The sequence below is a fragment of the Haliotis asinina genome, chromosome 4 (assembly GCF_037392515.1).
Source record: "Haliotis asinina isolate JCU_RB_2024 chromosome 4, JCU_Hal_asi_v2, whole genome shotgun sequence".
In the NCBI taxonomy this organism is placed as follows: domain Eukaryota; kingdom Metazoa; phylum Mollusca; class Gastropoda; order Lepetellida; family Haliotidae; genus Haliotis; species Haliotis asinina.
In genome coordinates this window covers 38178385-38196180 of record NC_090283.1, presented here as the reverse complement: position 1 = coordinate 38196180, position 17796 = coordinate 38178385, and the positions used below count along the sequence as shown (strand labels likewise).

The 17796-nt window shown below is 39.4% G+C and overlaps 2 protein-coding genes across 2 annotated transcripts; both read left to right on the top strand.

Moving 5' to 3' along the window:
- The first annotated feature begins 1339 nt into the window (after positions 1–1339).
- Positions 1340–6193, top strand: LOC137280926 (monocarboxylate transporter 13-like). Its single transcript, XM_067812110.1, has 6 exons — positions 1340–1643; positions 2640–2783; positions 3019–3255; positions 5164–5550; positions 5665–5790; positions 6000–6193. Exons 1-6 carry the CDS (start codon positions 1340–1342, stop codon positions 6191–6193), a joined length of 1392 nt encoding a protein of 463 aa, XP_067668211.1.
- Positions 6194–12518: 6325 nt separating this feature from the next.
- LOC137280925 (monocarboxylate transporter 13-like) lies at positions 12519–17279 on the top strand. The gene is made up of 6 exons (XM_067812109.1): positions 12519–13062; positions 14079–14222; positions 14902–15144; positions 15733–16122; positions 16661–16786; positions 17089–17279. Exons 1-6 carry the CDS (start codon positions 12519–12521, stop codon positions 17277–17279), a joined length of 1638 nt encoding a protein of 545 aa, XP_067668210.1.
- The last annotated feature ends 517 nt before the right edge of the window (positions 17280–17796 follow it).

Sequence of the window (17796 nt, the reverse complement as noted above, 5' to 3'; positions counted from 1 at the left end):
TAAAAGGTACGTAAGTCCCAAAACTTTCACGGGTAATTTTGTTTACCCGATTTTAAACGTAGCATATTTGTTCTTTTAAAATTCGGCTAAACTATCCTACAATCGCCAGCGGCGTAGGGGATGGTGTAAATCCAACTAGGGTCCATGCACGTGGCAAAGGTACTGTAAGTCCCCATGGACCCTGGTATGATGATCTACCGTCAGTTTTTGGCGATCTATAGCCTGTTTTATACTGTATCGTCCTCTGTAGTAAACTGTGTTAGATTTAATTACTAGTTTTAAATATCTCTCTGTGATAATCTAGTTGTTTTATTGTCCTTCGTTGACAGTTTCTTTTACCATTCACTGTTATGCATAATATTAATGGTTCTCGTCACGATATAGTTGAAATATTGCCGATGTGACGTTAAATATTAATTCACTCACTCACACCACTGAACTGACAATACCTCCAGTGTATATTGATGTGTGTCGAATCACTGTGCCGGCGCATGTAGCGACCTGGAATTTCACAATGATGTTGAACTTGTAATGGGTTAAGCTACAGAAAAAAACACATCCACGATGTTCCCTCCATAAAAAAGGACAAGATATGATATATTATTCTTATTCTTTTCTTTGCTTATAAGCATAGACACAGGTAAATTATAGTAATTACTGTGAACAGCATCATAGAGTTGTAACTCAGCATACCAGATATTCTCGACATCAGTTGATTATGGCATATCTATTAGGGTACATATGTACTTTATGAAAGGGAAAGTAAACGCAATAGAAACTTTAAACGTACATACTTTTAATTGGACATGAGAATACAAAATGAATTTCTGTTCGATCTGTTTAGATGAATTCTTATCAAAGTAAGTTTTTTTTTAAAATTTTTCTAGATCGCACAATCATCGTGTACGATGCAAATTTTACAGATGTTTTGCACAGAAACTTTTGAACCAATTGCAACAACCTGATCTTTTCATACGAATCTAATGCCGATTGAAAATACGATAATCTACCAAGTTTTATCTAATCTTACTGACATCCTGACACCGTTTATGGTATCTATGTGGTGGCGTGTCCAGTAACCTTTTAACCTCAGACATACATCATATGTACCCCCATGGACAGGGTAACGACCGCATTTGCCCAAGCGGCTGTGTTTCGTCACTAGTGTCCGTGACAAGAATTCGGTACAGCAAGAAAATCCAGCTTGAACCAGTTGATTCAGCATCTCTTCTCAACGGAAGGTTGCACATGAATATCTAGAGCTTTGAGTAGTTTGCGGGGTAGCCAATTCAAAACTGACATCACACTATGCCGCTAGGTGAAGATAGTAATGGGAACTATGGCACCAAACATGTTGGTCTTGAAGTCTGGATGCGACAGTGAAAATATGAACGCCAATTATCACGGCAACAGTATGGAGGAGGAGCCTCACAACAGATCAACTGAGAAATCAACGGGCAAACAAAACACACGATACTGGCAAATTGGTGCGGTCGTCAGTTGTTTTTTCGCCAATATGTGTCTTGGTGGACTCTCAAACTCTTACGGAGTAATGTACACATACATGAAGGAACCTCTTGGCACCAAGGAGTGGGAACTATCTTGGATGGGATCTCTCATGGGAGGATGTATCGGGTTTGTCTGTACGATAAGTATAGGTTAAATGATAGTATTTATAAAAATTATACACTCATCGAAAAGGGGACGGCATAAGCCATTTTTAGAAAATGTATGGCATTAGTTTGAACACTTGTTTTATGGAATTTCCATGGTGAAAACGTGAATCATCCGTCTCTATAGTGATACAGGTTACTAAATGAGTATCTGTCTGATACAATGTATCTTACCACGAGTTGTTTTTGATATTTAACGAGCGAAAGACAGATATTTGTTTTGGTTTTTATTTTCCGCAACTACATGATGTCAAAATAACCCCTCTGTGTGTCTGTGTGTGTCTGTGTCTGTCTGTCTCTCTGTGTGTCTGTGTGTGTGAGTGCATATGTGTGTGTGTTGTTACGGTTAAAAATTGCCGTGACAAAAGGTGTAAGAAATTCCCACAGAACCAGCAAAATATAACACTAACAAGTGTGATATTTTCATTGAAAAACAAAGGCCAAAATTATACAGATTCACAAGAGAGGTTTCATGTACAATACAACTGAGTCAGGTCTAAATTAATGGGTCGTAAATATAATGTCAACTCACCGAAGTTTTGATGTGAGAGTGAGAAACAGTTATGCAGAATGTAACACAGCGAGCGGTTAAGCAGCGGTTATGTACATAAAGCGTTGACGAAGGCAGAGTTATGTACTCCAGTAAATATGTATATCCGTGTCCGAAAACAAGGCAGCTGGCTTCTAAACATATACAGTCAACATTTCCTGAAAGTTCGAGAGCACACGACCATCGCCATCGCCGAAAAATGCTCTAAAACAGTTTTAATCTCCCAGAAGTAGACAATTAATCAAGGGAGGCAACTCTAGAACACTACCTTAAAGCCTGCTGCTAAAATGAGAAACGTACTGAACATTTATGATACGGAATGTGACCCATAATACTTATTATTCAAAACATTACTCGTTGTGATCCAATAATAATTATTACTTAATCAATAATGAATTTTCACTCATGCTTTCCAGGTATTCTTGGAACGATATGTGTTGAAACTGTCGGGTGTCGTCTCACCACTGTAATTGCAGGAGTACTTACTGTACTCGGCTATGCGATCGGCAGTCAGATGAACAATATATACCTGCTGTATTTCACCCTTGGCATTTTTCCGGGTATGTGTAGAAATAAAGTGTTTCTTGAGCTGCCGTCAAAATGATGATGATAATGATGATGACCCTTTAGTCGACCCTTGCTTGCTTTATCAGTCAGGAACAATAGAGTCTGGTTCAGACCAGACTGTCGCAATATCATCTGCATAAACAATGCATTGTCTCTTGTAACGGTGAATAATGTAAGGCTGAAACTGAGACCTACATATATGCATAGCGGGCACTTATTTTGACGCAGGAACTGGTGTGTCCCTCGCCTACACCGCCGGTATGGTCCACGTCAACAGACAATTTTCAAAATGGCGGCCAATAGCCGTTGGAATATCAGTAACAGGAACAGCTATAGGAATGCTGATTTGGCCGCTACTCTCTGCTGCTGTCGCCGAAAATATGGGATGGAGGGGTACATTTCTCATCAATGCGGCACTGACAATGCATTTCCTACCATGTGCTCTCTGGATAACTCCGAAGAACAGCAAAGGTGATAACATACGTCTGGATCTGTTTGATATTTATCCACCATATCGTAAGCAACCATTCCCAAATGTTAAACCGTTCTGTTTCTTTCGTTATTCACTATGGAAGTAAGCCATATGCCCATGATGCATGTGACTGGCACAACAGCCAGGAGCTGCAGCACGTGTAACACACCTACGTATGTACCCAGACACAATCACATTCGTGGCCTTGAGTTTTACCAAAACATTTAGAATAGCTACTCTCATGCCCTTTGAAAGGATCACTTAATCGTGTATAAGCTTTGCAAACAAAGACTATTTCAAACAAACTTTAAGCTGTGTTCAGAAACACTAATACTATTAAAAATGGGGACGATGATTTGTTGAAAACATAATCTAACTTTCTATCAGCTACTGATATATTTAAATTATTCCTCAAAGTGAAGAATCAGGAAGGAGGGTTAAAAAGTATTGTAACATTATTGTCCCCAAACATCCAAAGTAAATACAATTTTACTACTGGTTTAGTCGGGATTTTTTATGCATGCCTAGATTTGTCTAAATTGCTAACGGCTTAAGGGATGACGCAAATCCATCTACAGCCCATGCAGGAAACAAACATACTGGTCCCTAGCATCGTCATCTACCTTCTATAAAATGTTTTTATATGAATGAATGAATGAATGAATCTCTTTGTTTCTTCCAGACTGCGGTCCGAAGATCATTGTAAACATATACATAAAACATTTACAGCAACATTACCACAGCAATATATCTACAAAACATTCATATACTCATATATAACTATGTCATATGTACACAGAAAAAAGAAAGGTCTAGAATGCAAAGTTCAGGGAGGGAAGCAAGGAACATAAGTATTTACAAATGAGGACAATCATGCATCTCCGTGACATTTCTAAGAGTTATGAAAAGACGTTATATTTCTCTTGTACACATAGTGTTCACAGTGCAGAATTATAGTGCAGTCATAATCATTACAATAGCTTTTCTACAGTTCGCAACATTTTGAGAATTTTCACATTTGTACACAAAACAGTAATATACCTTTAAATTGTGGGTAAAAATACATCAAACAATACAATCTATGTACACCAAAGAAATTGTGGGTCAGGTGATATCTATTCATGTCTTGTCTTGCACACACTTGAAAAACCCATCGTTAGGTTTAAGATTCATTTATACAACTAATAATTATTCTTCACCATGACGATTTACATGGAAACCTTCCAAAAACTAGATAGTCACTAAGATAATTGAAGAGGCTGTATTTGAAACTGATTTGAATAAGTGTATCACATATACGATGTGAGGTAGCTGTTCTATTTTGAAAGGTGGCTAGATGTACACAGACAGTATCTTTGAATGAAGAATTACACTTGCTGTTAAACAGCTTGCCAAGAAATAATAGTTTACATTTATCTGTATATCCATCCATACTCCACAATCCACGGTTACCTAGGACTGAAGCAACGGAAAGGCGCTTACCGAAGCCCTGAATGCATCTGGCAAATTATCTGTTCTTTGTACTTTAGACCAAGTCATAATCTTTACCTCAAAGAATGGCTAAAAGTTCACAACCATAAAAGCTCGTCGGAAGAATCATTCTTTTCTATATTTTAACAGAAGTAGGGTGGAGACCTTTACTGTTTAAACCAAGACTTTTTAGAGAATTTACAGATTGCCGTGCTTCCTGAGAGTATGAGCATACTCTAGATTTAGGGGACAGATCAGACGAAAGTAAAATGACTCCATACGTATTCACTTAATCAAAAGTATGGAATATAATTCAGAATATCAAACCGAGTACATCATGAATTTCATTAAATTAAAATTAAAATGAGAATGCTGTAAATTTACAATTATAGCGTCACTTTCTGTAATTGTTCATGATTTCTTTTCAGGAGATGTTCATTGGCCTAAAGTTTCCTTGACAGAGACTGTTATCAACTGTTTCAAAATACATCGTTTGCCAGGAGCAGTTGTTTTCTGTGTTGCTCTATTTCCCTTCGGCTTTGGCTACTTCACTTTCCCAACTTTTCTTCCCGGCTACGTGACAGCACCACCATTCAGCATGACGTCATCGGAAGCTGCGCTCATTGTTTCATCTTCTGGATATGGCAGCATGATAGGGCGTGTTTTGTTCTCTGGAATCGCCATGGTGAACAAACATTCAACAAAATACATGTTGATACTTTCTGGCTGTGTTTGTGGCATCTCTAACCTGATTGTCCCACTCTGTGACGGTCCCGCGACTCTCCACATTAGCAGCGCTGTAAATGGACTGGCTATAGGTAAGATGGTTTCCAGCAGATTATAAGAACGTCAGTACCCATGAATGTTAAACAAGGTTTTTGCCAACCTTCTCAACTCGGTCATCCGAGTACTCACTTTCTTTCATATTTCAGGAGGTTGGGTGGGCATTCTATCGCTAGTGACTGTGGAACTGTTCGGTCTTGATAATTTGTCAAGAGTATTTGGCATGCATATGGTGTGCGACGGGCTTGGCTCATTGGTAGGACCACCAGTACAAAGTAAGTTACGACGTATTGCAAATCTTGTTGAATGACTATGAAAGCGTGAGTGAGTGTAGTTTTACAGAACACTCAGCAGTATCTATCAAGCGAGTTACCGAGTAAGCGTTGCTAAACGCTACAGTAAACAACGTGATAAAGTCATTTGAGGAGCCGCCAAAAGTAGTAGTAACTGAGGAACTGTTGGTGTGATATTTTGTATGTTTCAGGTTACCTAGCAACAATATTTGGGAAGGAAAGCTCATTTTACGTCGCTGGAATAGCCTTCGCAGTGACAACAGTTTGTAATATTGTATCGATAATGCAAACACGGAAGACCTCTTGTACTTCTGAAGAACTGCCTACAAAGGTTGTGGATCCTGGTGTTGATAACATGGCGTTCAGTCCAGATAAAACTACCTAATGAACTGACGATAGCTCCCGAGTATACTGGTGTGTGGTGATTCATTGGGTCATTCCATGTTGCGACTTAAACTACAAGAATGAATATCCATGATGTTGCCTCGATACAGCAGAGATAATATAGCTGCCAGCAATGAACTAGGGTCCCAAGCGTATTCTTTCTTCGAGACACAGGCCGATTTGCATGATCTCATATTTAGTTCATAAAAAACGACAGCAATGTCTTCCGTGGTTCAGCAGAAGGTGTAAGTGTTTAAGTAGTCGATCTTCATCGAACCGGTTTCAGCAGTGTTCTTACTACACTGAAATCGTAAATCTGATAATTCCTTGCCTCTGTCCCATTATATACAATAGGTTATTGGCCACCAGTCTTGATTATGTTGTTTCCGGCTTTATAGAGCAATCCTTTGCTGAACTAAAGTCTTAATGGGACTTTTCATGGGTACAGCTTTATAACGAAAGGACCACGGAACACAGATGCTGACGATATTAAAGCTTCATGGGAGCAAGTATTAGTTTACTTTAATACATGGTTATGAATACTTTTGGACAATATCATATCCGATACACATCTCATTACCTTGTCTTCAGCGGAGGAACTGTTATAAAGCAATAACACATATTTTAATATTCTTACTAGTAGTGAATATACGTGTAGTGAGTGAGTGAGTTTAGTTTTACCCCGCACTCAACAATATTCCACCTATATGGCGGCGGTCTGTAGATAATGGAGTCTGGACCAGACAATGCAGTGACCAACAACATAAGCATCGATCTGCGCAATTGGGAACCGATGACATGTGTCAACCAAGTCATCGAGTCTGACCACACAATCCCGTTAGTCGCCTCATACGACAAACATAGTCGCCTTTTATGGCAAGCATGGGTTGCTGAAGGCGTAGTCTACCCCGGACCTTCACGGGTCGAGTATACTTGTAAAGGTCTGCCCTTGAAAAATGGGGAGCCACTATAGTCATCAGGACGGGTGGTAGACTGATTCGATCAATCCACTTGACTATATATATTCATTGGGAGCCACTATAGTCACCTTCTTGAAGATGCTTATGATTTTTATTGTATTTTTTTCCTGTACAACACAATCACGCGGGAATCTAATCACTAAAGTCTCAGCCCCTATACGAACAAATTCATTCAACATTTTAACAGACGAATGCACAAGAGAAGTGGGTGTTGAGCTCTGAGTAACGCTAATAGCACTTCCGGACTTTAGACACTGTCTTAGGAGGCGACCAAATTGGGCATTCCGTGTACCGTAGGTTGCGCCCCTGTGTCAGTTGAGGACAGGATACTGATGGCTGAGGGCATAAGAACCTTCTTTTTATCCAACGCACCGGTACAACTTCATCTGGACGGGTGGTAGAGTGATTCTATATCTTTTTAAAGAAATATGTTGAAATTCCGTCATGCTGAAAAAATATCAATCTTCCTAGAGTCCGCTGTCAGAGTGGGGGTCATGGACCAATATGGCATAACTGACTTCCGGTCCTCGGATAACTGCCAAGGACGGAATCAGCCTCTTACTGTTTGACACAACATTAACTTCCTGTATCTGTACTACTCGGTGCTTCGGACTTCTGCTTCAAAATATGACAAAACACGACTATACGACCCTGGCGCTGGCAGTAAAATAAGACAAGAGAGGTATATACTGTTTCATCTTCTAATGATGAATCTCTTACCAGTATTGACTCATGGTCACGTTTTCGGTTTAGAACACGTTGATCTGCTACCCTAAATACATCGATTTTCTGTATCCAAACCCGTTGAAGGTATTTGTGGTGACACTGTCCCTTAATACAGACTGTGTTCCTCGACAGCAATCCATAGACAGCCAACAGCACATCATGTTGACAATACCGTCTGACATGTCAGAAGGGCAAATTACACAGGAACTAAAATCTTAAGGAGTGACGTATGTGAAACGTTTTACTAGAAAAGGCCATTAGATACTTCTAAAGACAGCACCATATCTGTTTCCATTGGTTCCTTCAAAGCATCCAAGTTAAGTCAAAGTTGGTTATTTCAACATCAGAATGTCTGTGTCTATACCACATCGGCTCTGATGTATTAAGTGTTAAGGGCACAAATTATATCAAATGTGCAAACTGCAATGGTGAGCACAACGTTTATCCTAAATAATGCCCCGTCTTTGAAAGAGGAACCAAAATTATCAGGGTGAAGTACAACAAATGTCTGTCTCGCTGAAGAAAAGAAAATGAACAGTATCCAAACTCAATCGAGTTAAGTGTATATTCTTTTGCAGCTTCTTCCTCCAAACAAACAGTTGCGTGACCGACAGCAGAATGCTGGGTCACAGACCAACAGCTTTGTCTTCCATTGAAAAGAATCTTAAATCCTTTTATCTGCTGTTGTACCTTTAACCCGTCCGTTACCTGAAACAGAACCACAAGCACAGCCAGGGCCACAGCTACAACCTCAGTGAAATCAAAGACACTTAAATCCTGTCGAGGTTCATAACTTCTATCACGTGGAAGTGTCCCTATTCCTGCGAGCCCATCTGATATCTCTGCATCCTTGACACGGAATTTTTAAAAAGTTGACTCGCAATAATATTAATGTCTGTCTTGTAAAAGTTTGCAACCTGAACTGTATGTGGACGTTATTGATGCTGAAAACATGCATTCTCAGTTCATAAAGCACCTACCAAATTCATGTTTAAAGACACTTTCAAGACGATTTGATGGCATTTGAACGTAAGTGAAATTTCCTTCTTCATTTTGTATAATTGCTCCAATGCCTAAACGTGATTAAGATTAAATCAACTATCTATTTCACTGATAGTTATAATCAGTATCAACTTTTGGTGGGTTGAGTCTAATTCGGGATTTGAACCCACTCTTTCAGAGTCAGGTATGTTATCGCCAGCATACAGTTGCTAACTCAGCCACCGCTCTTTTCTACTCGACATAACATTGTAGTAGAATGTCTACATTAATGTGAGAACGTGTACTCCTTAATATGGATCGGTCACGTTTGATCACTTTCTAAACGGCATTTTGCATTCGCAAGATCGGGGTTTATCGGATCGGATTTATTTAGCATAAAAAGTAAAAGGTTTCAAAACGATTCTGTTTCTGGATGGCATTAAACATGCATAGAATTTTATATAATCTGTCAATAAGGTGATTAATTGCGTTTACAAAATGGATATAAAATTTCAAAATCAAAAATATTTTTTTTGCAGTATCCTAATAATAAGGGTTAAAGAGGCCAAGTTCTCACTTATTATTTTCGATCACATACAAAGTATTTAAAGAATTTAGAATGTAAAATAAAAATATCTTCAAAACTAAACATTTTATTGAGCTAGAAACTATTTCTCCTTTCCGGCTGCTTCTATATCCTCCTTGACAATTGGTAAATCAGCAGGGACATCAAATACTCGCCACATTCAAGCGATCAGAAGCAAAATCAGAATTACAGTATATACAACTATTTCATCAGTTAAGAAGTAATACCAGACTGATGCAAGGGTGGGGGCGCAGTTGCTTGTGTGTCGGCCACTGTCAGTGGGGTCCAAGACAAAATCATCTCTACTTTCAGATAACAGCTATAATGGCAACCGCCATATTAACATTTTTTTAATATATCAAACAGCCCAGATATAAACAATATATAATACACTTTAGTATCATCAGTAAGGTGGGAACAACCTTTAAAGAACCAAATATCCACATCAAGGGGTACAATGACTAATTAATGTTTACGCTTCAAACAACACGTAAGTGGAAATAGTCAGAACCCGTTGGCGTTTGAATACCAAACTGAGAAACGTGATTGAACAAGTCGGTAGATACGTTAATACAATCAACAATACTGACCAGTGCGTTGGTACACAAAGGTGAAGTAACTTCAAGAAGCAGATTGGAGCAGAACAATTTAACTTCCTCTGTTCATGCCACTATTTTATTCATGTGCTGTACACGTGGAGTACTATCACTATTGCCATTATTAGACAGTCCAAGCAGAAACTGAGGCACAATCAATATCGTTACATATTCGAGTAGGTTTCAATGTGCAGATATTATTGGAATAAACAATACACAAAAATGCAAAGATCATACGAGGTAATCATACGTTTTAGTTGAAACAGGCTCCTGAACAAGATATACATACACAACACGCTGATGAAACGAGTTTGCAATACTTTGAAAAGAATATTTAGTCCAAATTTCGAAAAGGCAGTTAAATTATGTCATTCACCATATGTAACGAAGTCAGAAGAAGTATATTTATATCTCATATCTCATATAGTCTATATCGTTAGCAAGATATCTTCATGCAAAACATGGCAGGGATTCCAAGAATTAAAGCGACTAAGTCGCTGTCCCGCCTATCGGCTTTGTGCTGGTACTCGTTAGAACTATGTTCTGGATCACACTGGTTGTATGTTATGAAAACGTCGTAAACATGTCCAATTTCGCTCCATCATTCTTGTTTTCCTTTCGTTTAAACGATATGCGAAAGGTCTTCAGACATGCATATTCCGGTGTCCTTGAACGGTTCACTGTTGTGTAAAGTACACTAGATACTGATCTGAGTACGTCATACTTGTGTGTTGGAATTTACAGCATCTTTATAACGACACTTGACATTTTCCAGTTCATAGAATCTACCTTGAAACAACAGGAAAGTAATAGAAGTAGCGAAAACCAGGTGAAGTAACGAGAAAATAGTTGAAGCAACGAGAACTTTCACTGAAACAAATATCTGATGCTACAAAAGTGGCAGCGTTAGGTTTATGTATTTGTCACAATATTTGCATAGGAAATGTTTCGTGTATTATTTTATTAACAGAGTAACACTGATTGTTGTTACGATTGATATACGTATTAATCCCATTTCAAACCAAATTCCCATTTAATAAAAATAAGGAAAGATATTTGGTTAATATGTTATCATTTTATGGTCATTACAATACTGCTAAGACTTTACTTGCATGTTTGATCTGGTTGCATCAACAGACTAAACATTCGAAGTACAATATTCTGCCTGAGCGATAGGAAGGAATACAACTGCAAATCTCTTTTCACCAATAAGTGTCACGTTAACCTTGTATCGCCCACCTACTGAACTCTTCTATTATCCATTCAAATATGTGCAATCCGTCTAAAGATGCTGTATTTGTCTCGAGATCTAGAAAAGTGTCGTACCCCCGAACCGCCTCTATCATAGTATGTCATGTTTATCATCTGAAGATGTAACAAGGAGCAACAGACCTGGGTGTAAAGTAAAGAAGCCGTTGTATACAACAGACCTGGGTGTGAAGTAAAGAAGCCGTTGTATAGGCGGTTTCTTCGTTTTGTTAACAAACAAAGTCTAAGTGTTGGTGAAACCTCTCATTTACAAAAATACATAACATGACTTAACACTACAGAACATTATAACCTGAAACAAAGAGACTATGAATGTGAAATGTCTCGTTCACTTCCAGGTGAGAATGTTTCTTGGGCCCCCGTGATTATTTCTGAAAGCCTTTGTTAGTAGCCTACCAACAGCAGGAGATAACATTTCATGAACGTAAGGGGATTCTGCATAGAGAAAATATATTGACAGGGAGAATGAACTCATCATAAGCTTTGTGTAAACTACTCTTGTCTTTCCCTCTTATATTTGAATAGATTTCTGATTCCCTTCCTTTCTACAGTGATAGCAGAAAATGAGAAGGATAATACTTACTGCCATGCTCTCTCTCTCCCTCTCTCCCTCTCTCTCTCTCTCTCTCTCTCGCCTCTGTTACGCACATAGCAACTTAAAAGAGTAATTGGCAAACAAAGGCACAAACGCTATAAAACTGTCATTTGCCTGAAAACACTTACAGAGCGTGCACGAAGGTCTGAGACACAGCTCTCCACGAAATAACAGTATACTTCATGAGCGATAGATCTCATTGATCTGTTGGACGTCATTAAACATAGATATTATCTCATTTTGCCTACCACTTTATCACCCTACATAAACTGCCAGTGTGACATTGCGTATCCCAGACTTTAATCGTATTTCTCTCTCAGTAAACATGTTTATGGGTTTAATCATGTTAATGAATCTCTGCTCACACACCGGCATGTCTGTCAATACAATATACACTTCGACACTTGGAAACTCTACTGCGGAATACTGAGAATAGTATCTGGTCGTGTCTTTTCAGTCAACTGACCATTTTTCAAGGTGTCCTGAAAGTTATAAAAAGACAAAACATGAACTGCGGTTCTTTAAGCACTTACAGACCGCCTTGGAGGACCCCTACTTCTCATCAGTCTTCTTCAAGACCTTCATGCGACATAATGACGTCTGTCTTCATCATCACGCTCTCATCACACTCCGACCCTGGGCAAGCCTCCACGACACCAGATGTCTCCTCCCACAGCTGTCAACCCCCTCTGGAGGCACATCAGCTCAACACCAGTTCACACCAAGATATTTATCTTTCTCAAGGTACCGGTTCAAATCTTGACAAAGATATCCAAAATGACAGTAAGGTCCAGACTGACATAACTGATCCACATCTGAACAACTTAGACTCTCATGACAAAACCTGCAGTGATAGATTCGAGGATAATGAGGCATCCTTCACTCACAGTAAGCTTGGAGATGTTGAGGAAGCAATCAACAACATGGCCGCCAAGGACCACCCAGCTTCTCGACCATCCTCAATAACAATTCGTAATGTGATGCTGGTATTTGCTGGATTTGTCCTCCACCTGTTTCCCCAAGGACTTGGAAACAGCTACGGCGTGGTGTACACCCACCTGAAGGACATCGAAGGATTCTCTGACTATCAGATGTCGTGGATTGGCTCTCTAATGGCGGGGATGCTGGGTGTCGGAGGTAAGATCATGAAACATGTTGTAGACATCCAATACATTTCTGTCCTGTTGCCATATGTATGTGCTTGAATCAAGACGCACACTCTCAGACCAACACTGTCTAAACTTCTGATAGCCTTATATTATATGTACTAATTGTCCTATCATGAAAATGACATTCGTAATGCATTTCCCAAAGTTCGTGTCATAACTACAACGTTTCCTCATCAATGGTTTAATGCTTTTTATAGTAAATAGTCCATACAAATATTCATAATCGTCTTGACGAAGTCTTAATGTTCAAGTGTTTAATGTTCAATGACAAGTAAACTCGATGTGGGGTTCTGAGAGTGTGTTCTGGGCTTCCGTCAGCGTCTGAAACAGGAGTTTTGTAACACAGTTTGATTATTATTTTGTTTTGCTAGAGGATGCTTCTGCTTGAAATGGTGGACCACAACAACGCACAACGTTTCATCGTCGTATTAGCTATGGTGACAGTATTCATGAACTAATAACGTGATAGTAGAGTTAGAGGCATCGAAATATAAACACATTTAAGTCTCGTCTTTTCTCGTTAAAGGTACTAAAATGTTCTTAAAAATAATTTTACTTCCAGCTGTTTCAATCATTAATTTCTAATCCGTAAGCTATTAAACTACGACTTTTTGTACGCAATTGAATATGAATCTTAACCTTGCAATGCGTTCACAATAATGACTGTTTTCAATAGCTCGCCATGCATCACCATTACTTTCAGTTTCATACAGCCGTTATCTATACATATTTTGACAAAACAGAGAGTTCCGGAACGTAAATTATTATTAAGTGGAACAGGTGTACTAATGGATTTAATAGGTGTACACGAATGCAAGATACAATTTGATACAGTTCTTAAGAAATTTGAGTGCTTGATCGCTGATTGTGTATATGTTGTTCGTTGAAAGGTTGAACAGTGCGCACCTAGTGGAAAAATGAATGAAAGCATAACATACTTTGTTATATTTTTTCGCCACCTGAGAGAGAATTTTGTATGTTTAGCTATTCTAGGTTCGTACCTGATAGAGGGAGTGGGGTGGCGCCTGACAAGCGTCTTTGGAAGCCTTCTGTTAACGCTTGGAATGGTCCTGAGTGCATTGGTTACGAACCTGTATCTTCTCTACCTGTGTCTCGGAGTTATGCCAGGTAAGGTCATGGCAGAATGCGTCTTGTCATTATACACTGCAGATGTCAGGCTAGTGTCACGGTTATCTGTCCACGGTCATACTAATCTGTGACGTCAAGCAAGCTGAACGGTTCTCTGAATCAATCTATCGTAATCTGTGATATCAAGCAAGCTCAACGGTTCTCTGAGTCAATCTATCGTAATCTGTGATATCAAGCAAGCTCAACGGTTCTCTGAGTCAATCTATCGTAATCTGTGATATCAAGCAAGCTCAACGGTTCTCTGAGTCAATCTATCGTAATCTGTGATATCAAGCAAGCTCAACGGTTCTCTGAGTCAATCTATCGTAATCTGTGATGTCAAACAAGCTCAACGGTTCTCTGAGTCAATCTATCGTAATCTGTGATATCAAACAAGCTGTACGATTCTAGATCAATTTGTATACAGCCAGTATGCTAAAGTAATTTTGACGTAAATAATTTGGCGTTCCTTCTGACATAAGTGTTCACCCATCTCATTAAACAAATCAATCTAATTTCAAGAAGTATTTGTTTGGTCGTGTCAAAAGGAATTAGTTTTATGGATAAGTTCGATAAAACCGATGTCAAAACCTGTTACGAGTTAGATGTGCGGGTTCATATGCATTGCATGGCGAATCTAATTCCCTGTTCATATATACAATTTGCTCTATTTCCCCAGGTATTGGTGCAGCTCTGTGTCAACTTGCAGCTATTGTCTGCATCAGTCACCACTTTGGGAAAGGACTGCCACTTGCGCTGTGTTTCATGGCGACTGGCGGTGCCGTGGGAATGCTTGCTTTTCCGCTTGTTTGGAGTCTCGTCCTTGACAACTTTGGATGGCGTGGCGCGCTGCTAATGATAGGCGCTATATCTCTCAACAGCATCTGGTGCTCCCTCATACTGCAGCCAGATCAAAGCAAGGGTACGTGAGTCGCCGGTTTTTGCCAGTTCGTCATCAGGGCCAGATGCAGCCTGCATGCTTTGAAATCTAGAGGCCCCGAGTGAAATCTGCAAGCCCCTTGTGTTAAAGTCAGAACAATAAACACAAAATACATTACACTGTACACAGTTTCATGCCGTTTCTACAACATTTATGAACGAAGACAATGGCGCGGTGAGAAATTTGTGTTTTATTATGACTGGTTTTTCCATTCCACCCCACAAAGCGCTGAAATACCATGAGGTGGAGCTGTAAATTATCTTCACATGATGAATCGTGGCTCTCGGGTATTGATGAAAACACCTATGGGAAAGATTTTGCCTGGAAAAAGATGACAGATAATTTACTGAAGGCTACACGGGCCTACAAATATTCGAAACTGTCGGCCCGATGCAACAGCAACCGGCGCTGGGCCTCCGGGCCGATAACTATTTCGAACGTTGTGTGTCACTGCTCTGAGTTTTTGTGTCATTCACACATGAAGGTTAAGTAACAATTACCATGTCAGTATTGCTTTTCCTTGCTAATATGAAACACGTTGTACAAAGATGGTTTGTATTATTGCTACAGGAAAGAAAGACGTGTTGACAAGCCGAAAGAGTTGCTGCTTCCTTGACCGTGCTATGTTCAAGCAGCGTCCTCTGTTCATCTTGTTTCTACTGTCAGCCACATTCAGTGGAATCAGTCTCTTCATATACGGATCGTACATTCCGGAACAGGCCGTGGCAGCTTTACCAGATGTCACGTCCACGGAGATCGCTTTACTGGTCTCAGCCATTGGTGGTGGAAGTTTCTTTGGACGAATCCTTTTTGGTAGCCTTTCCATGACATCGCCCAGAGCCCCACTGATACTCTTTACAACAGCATTAGGTCTGTGTGGAGTTTCTGACATCCTTGTGCCCATCTGCAGATCTTACGTCAGCCTGATGTTTAACAGCACACTTCACGGTGTTTTCCTAGGTATATCCTATGATTATTCGGTCATGTTTTACATAAATCTTTCATATCAAATGGTTTCAGTCTTTTCAGGTGGAAGGAAAAGAAGAAAATTATTATTACAGGATAATTACATTGCGCACATATTTAAACCACTAGTGATTTCTCAAGGCGCTGAATTCACTGATGTAATATCTCTTTCCAATGCTGTTGAGAGTATTTCTCTGTAGGCCCAACAAATCGGTTAAATATGTTACTAGATCCCAAAGTGCTCTCTCCTTCATCGAAGCTGGGGGCAACCCTGTGGTCGGCAAAGGATTGTATGTACCTTCAACAATCCAATATGCGAACAATCCAAATCTTGATGACCCCTGACCGGGTTTTGCTTAAATTTTCCATGAAAAGGTGGTGTAAAATTCAACTCATACATCACTAAGATAAGCGTCAACACCGGTTGTATCTTCATCCACAAATGCAGAAAATGGTTATTGCACACAGTATGTAACATTGATAACTCGATTCAGCATCATTTACCAATGCGTTTGCTTGATTGCTTTCACAGGAGGATGGACAACAATCATCTCCCTTGTGACCGTGACCTTGTATGGTGCAGAGAAGCTGTCTTTAACTCTGGGTCTGATCTTCCTGTTTCAAGGACTTGGCTGTGTGTCAGGACCCCCGCTTGCGAGTGAGTCAGTGTTAACCTATTGTTTAACATGTACGTCATCAAAGAGAAGGGGTTTTTTATTAAATGCTCACAAATTCAGCATGATCAACATTCTTCTCTATATTATATCATTTGAACTCTATATTAACAGTCTCTGCGACTTTGTACTGTAGTATTCTTTTCCTGACTTTATATCAACATTCTCTGCGACGTACTGTTGTTTGTTTGGCATTTATATTGACAGTATCTGCGGCATTGTACTGTGCTATTCCTTATTTGACCTTTATGTCAACAGTCATGGAGATTCTTCATTGACCTTTCAGACATGCTTGTGGAGATGACGACGAATACAGAGATGTTATTCTACTTCGCGGGCTGTGGATTCCTCCTTAGCGTCCTTCTCATGCTGCCTTTGTTCACGGTTAAGGCTTATGCCAGAAACAGAATGACCAAAGATATCAAACAAAGGGAGACAACAGGACACACAAACATTGCTTTTGTGGAAGGTGGTTAACATTTGTTAAAATCAGTCCTTTGTTAATAGATCTCATGAACATTAAAGAAAATACTAATATATGTTGACATACACATTTGAAAACTATACATGTTTTTTTAGATTATCCTTTCTGTAGTACCATATATATGTTTATGTTTGTATGTTTAATGTCCCATGAATATGCACAACTTTCTACCAGCAATCACTATAGTGACAAGTATTATACGAATGTTAAAGTGTCTTTTTATGTGAGCGATGTATGTTGTAAAATAAACTGAATGACACAGTTGTGATAGCAGTTGTTACCTTCATGCTATCTGTAGTCCTGGGATAACCATCTACAACTAATCCAAAATGCGGTTTAAATGGTTGCATTTAAATGAAATGTTTTGATTTTTCAATCACATTCCCAAGGACGTAATCAGGGTGCTTACGAAGGGAATATATTACGAAGGGAATTATGGAAAAACTTGAGTAGCGTCGCCAGCTGAAGGGCTGGTGTAAATCCAACTGGGTTCACGCAGGTAGCAAAGGC

What these genes read in the sequence shown, in the direction of transcription:
- LOC137280926 (XM_067812110.1), top strand. Translation starts at nt 1,340, where the DNA reads ATGGCACCAAACATGTTGGTCTTGAAGTCTGGATGCGACAGTGAAAAT. An exon ending in CACCCTTGGCATTTTTCCGG is followed by an intron (nt 2,784 to 3,018) that starts GTATGTGTAGAA and finishes ATTTTGACGCAG; the next exon opens with GAACTGGTGTGTCCCTCGCC. An exon ending in CTGGATAACTCCGAAGAACA is followed by an intron (nt 3,256 to 5,163) that starts GCAAAGGTGATA and finishes TCTTTTCAGGAG; the next exon opens with ATGTTCATTGGCCTAAAGTT.
- LOC137280925 (XM_067812109.1), top strand. Translation starts at nt 12,519, where the DNA reads ATGACGTCTGTCTTCATCATCACGCTCTCATCACACTCCGACCCTGGG. An exon ending in GTGTCTCGGAGTTATGCCAG is followed by an intron (nt 14,223 to 14,901) that starts GTAAGGTCATGG and finishes CTATTTCCCCAG; the next exon opens with GTATTGGTGCAGCTCTGTGT. An exon ending in GCAGCCAGATCAAAGCAAGG is followed by an intron (nt 15,145 to 15,732) that starts GTACGTGAGTCG and finishes TTATTGCTACAG; the next exon opens with GAAAGAAAGACGTGTTGACA.